The sequence below is a fragment of the Pteropus vampyrus genome, unplaced genomic scaffold, assembly GCF_000151845.1.
Source record: "Pteropus vampyrus isolate Shadow unplaced genomic scaffold, Pvam_2.0 Scaffold56, whole genome shotgun sequence".
NCBI classification, from domain to species: Eukaryota; Metazoa; Chordata; class Mammalia; order Chiroptera; family Pteropodidae; genus Pteropus; species Pteropus vampyrus.
Window position 1 is genome coordinate 2,438,509 of NW_011888837.1, and position 2,303 is coordinate 2,440,811.

Consider the following 2,303-nt stretch of genomic DNA (forward strand, 5'->3'; position numbering starts at 1 on the left):
CTGCCCACCTCTGCATTCTGGGAGAATCTGTATATGTAATAAGTAAATATATAGCTAAGCAATTGACTCTAATGCCTTTAAACAGTAAGGAAATAGCAATGTTCTTATTTAAGAACAGGATTGTCTGGTGGCATTTGTGTTCCATTTTACCTTGGTATTTTAAATATTTTTCTATTACAATTAGAGTATCATTAAATAGTCATGAGATATTTCACCTTTCTCTAGCACTGGTGTTTAAATACAAATAGATTTTAATGGTACCTTTGGTGTCAAGATATTGGAACTCTCCTGGGTTCAGATGAATATTTTCAAGGGGCTAATTGGAAGAATCCTTATATAAAAGATGTCAAGAGGCCATAAGACAAAGATAAGAAAATCCTGGAAGGAACATTATGTTTGTTATACAATCTAGGTACTTATAGTGACAGCAGAGTTAGCTGAATTGAGAATGGTTTAAAAAATAAATAAATAAAAATTGGAAGTTGTTAGTAGTCATGAAGGTAATGCCAACAGGAACCCTTGTTCGGTCTGAAGCCAGCTTAGTAATATCACCACCCAGGAATATGAACCTGGTCCCGGCCTCAGTCATCAGCTCCTTGGATCTCTATATATTGTATGAAAAACAAAATCCATGGAAAAGATAAGATATCATGCCTGACACTTAATAGAGTGAGTCTCAGTAAATGACAGCTATTAATATCATTACTATCACATCATTATTATTATTATGACTGCTGATGTCACATGTCATAAGAGCTGGCATTTCCATTGGTTTGCCAAGTTTGATATGAACTCATTTGATGTTAAAGTAGATTTCTCTCTTTTTCAAATAAATGCTTGAAACAACTCTATCAAATATAAACAGTGACTCCAATGTATCTGCTTCTTTCTCAGAAGCAATGTTATATATATATATATCTACTAACTGAAATGTTTGACTTCTAAAAAGATGTGGAATTCACTCTAAGAGGCATGGCCTAACATAAAAAGCTACTAAGTATAATAAATGATACCTATTCTTGGGGAAAACACTGAACAATTTTATGAACATGAACTTTATTCAAACCATTAGTTCTCTCTCATCTAATAAATTTAAAGGACTTGATGTAATTTTTATAAATCATCATATCTTTATATAGCAAAGTAAGTTTCTTAAACATTATACCAGAATTATAGCAACTTCAGTTAACGTGCTTTTAAGACCCTTTTTTAAAAAGTGTAAAATAAGAGTTTATTATGTAGCAGTGTGTAAAATGTTAACTTTCAGATAAACATTCATGATTCATGCTTTAAAGTCTCCTCCTTAATAACAGTTTGACACTGACCTTCCTGGGACTTTATCGCTTTAGATGTTGGAAACTGGGTCCTGTCCAGTTCACTAATATGATGAAGATCATCAAATTCTCCCCAGCGTGTCATTCTGCTGAAAAATAATAAATCTCGTAAGTGACATCAACTTCATTCATAATGAGATCTATGATGGCATTCAGATGTATGGTATTTTTATTAATACTGTGGGCCTCTGTAGGTAGGTATATCACTCTAATTTATAAGAATTTTATAATGTTATTAAAATAATACTTATACCAGAGTGGTCAACATGTGTTTTAAATACTTCTTTTACTTGTTCTTTATATTCTTTATATTAACCTCTTATCAGATATATCATAAGCAAATATCTTCTCCTATTCAATTGATTGTCTTTTTGTTTTGTTGATGGTTTTCTTTGCTGTGCAAAAACTTTTTAGTTCGATGTAGTCTCATTTGTTTATTTTTCCTTTTGTTTCTGTTGCCTGAGAAGATATGTCTGAAAAGAAATTACTAGTAGTAATATCAGAGAGTTCACTGTCTATGTTTTCTTCTAGAATTTTTATGGTTTTGGGTCTTACATTTAAGTCTTTAATCCATTTTTAGTCTATTCTTATATACATTATAAGAAAGTGGTCCAGCTTCTTTTTTTTTTTCTTTTGCATGTATCTGTCCAATTTTCCCAACACTATTTACTGGGGTAAAGAGACTATCTTTATCCCATTGTATATTCTTGCCTCCTTTGTCATATATTAAGTGAGCGTATAGGCATAGATTTATTTCTGGGCTCTCTATTCTGTTCCATTGATCAATGTATCTGTTTTTATGCCAGTACCATGCTGTTCTGATTACTGTAGCCTTGTAGTATAGTTTGATATCAGGTAGTGCGATAACTCCAACTTTGTTCTTCTTTTTCAAGATTGCTGTGGCTATTCTGGGTCTTTTATGGTTCCATATAAATTTTAAGATTATTTGTTCTAGCTCTCCGAAAAATG

General features: G+C 31.8%; 1 protein-coding gene across 1 annotated transcript in view; it reads right to left on the minus strand.

Moving 5' to 3' along the window:
* RASSF6 (Ras association domain family member 6) overlaps nucleotides 1–2,303 on the minus strand; it is a 49,040-nt gene that overhangs the window by 11,033 nt on the left and 35,704 nt on the right. The window contains exon 5 of the mRNA XM_011360621.2: nucleotides 1,312–1,423. Within this exon, the coding sequence (XP_011358923.1) occupies nucleotides 1,312–1,423 (112 nt within the window). The remainder of the gene's footprint in view (nucleotides 1–1,311; nucleotides 1,424–2,303) is intronic.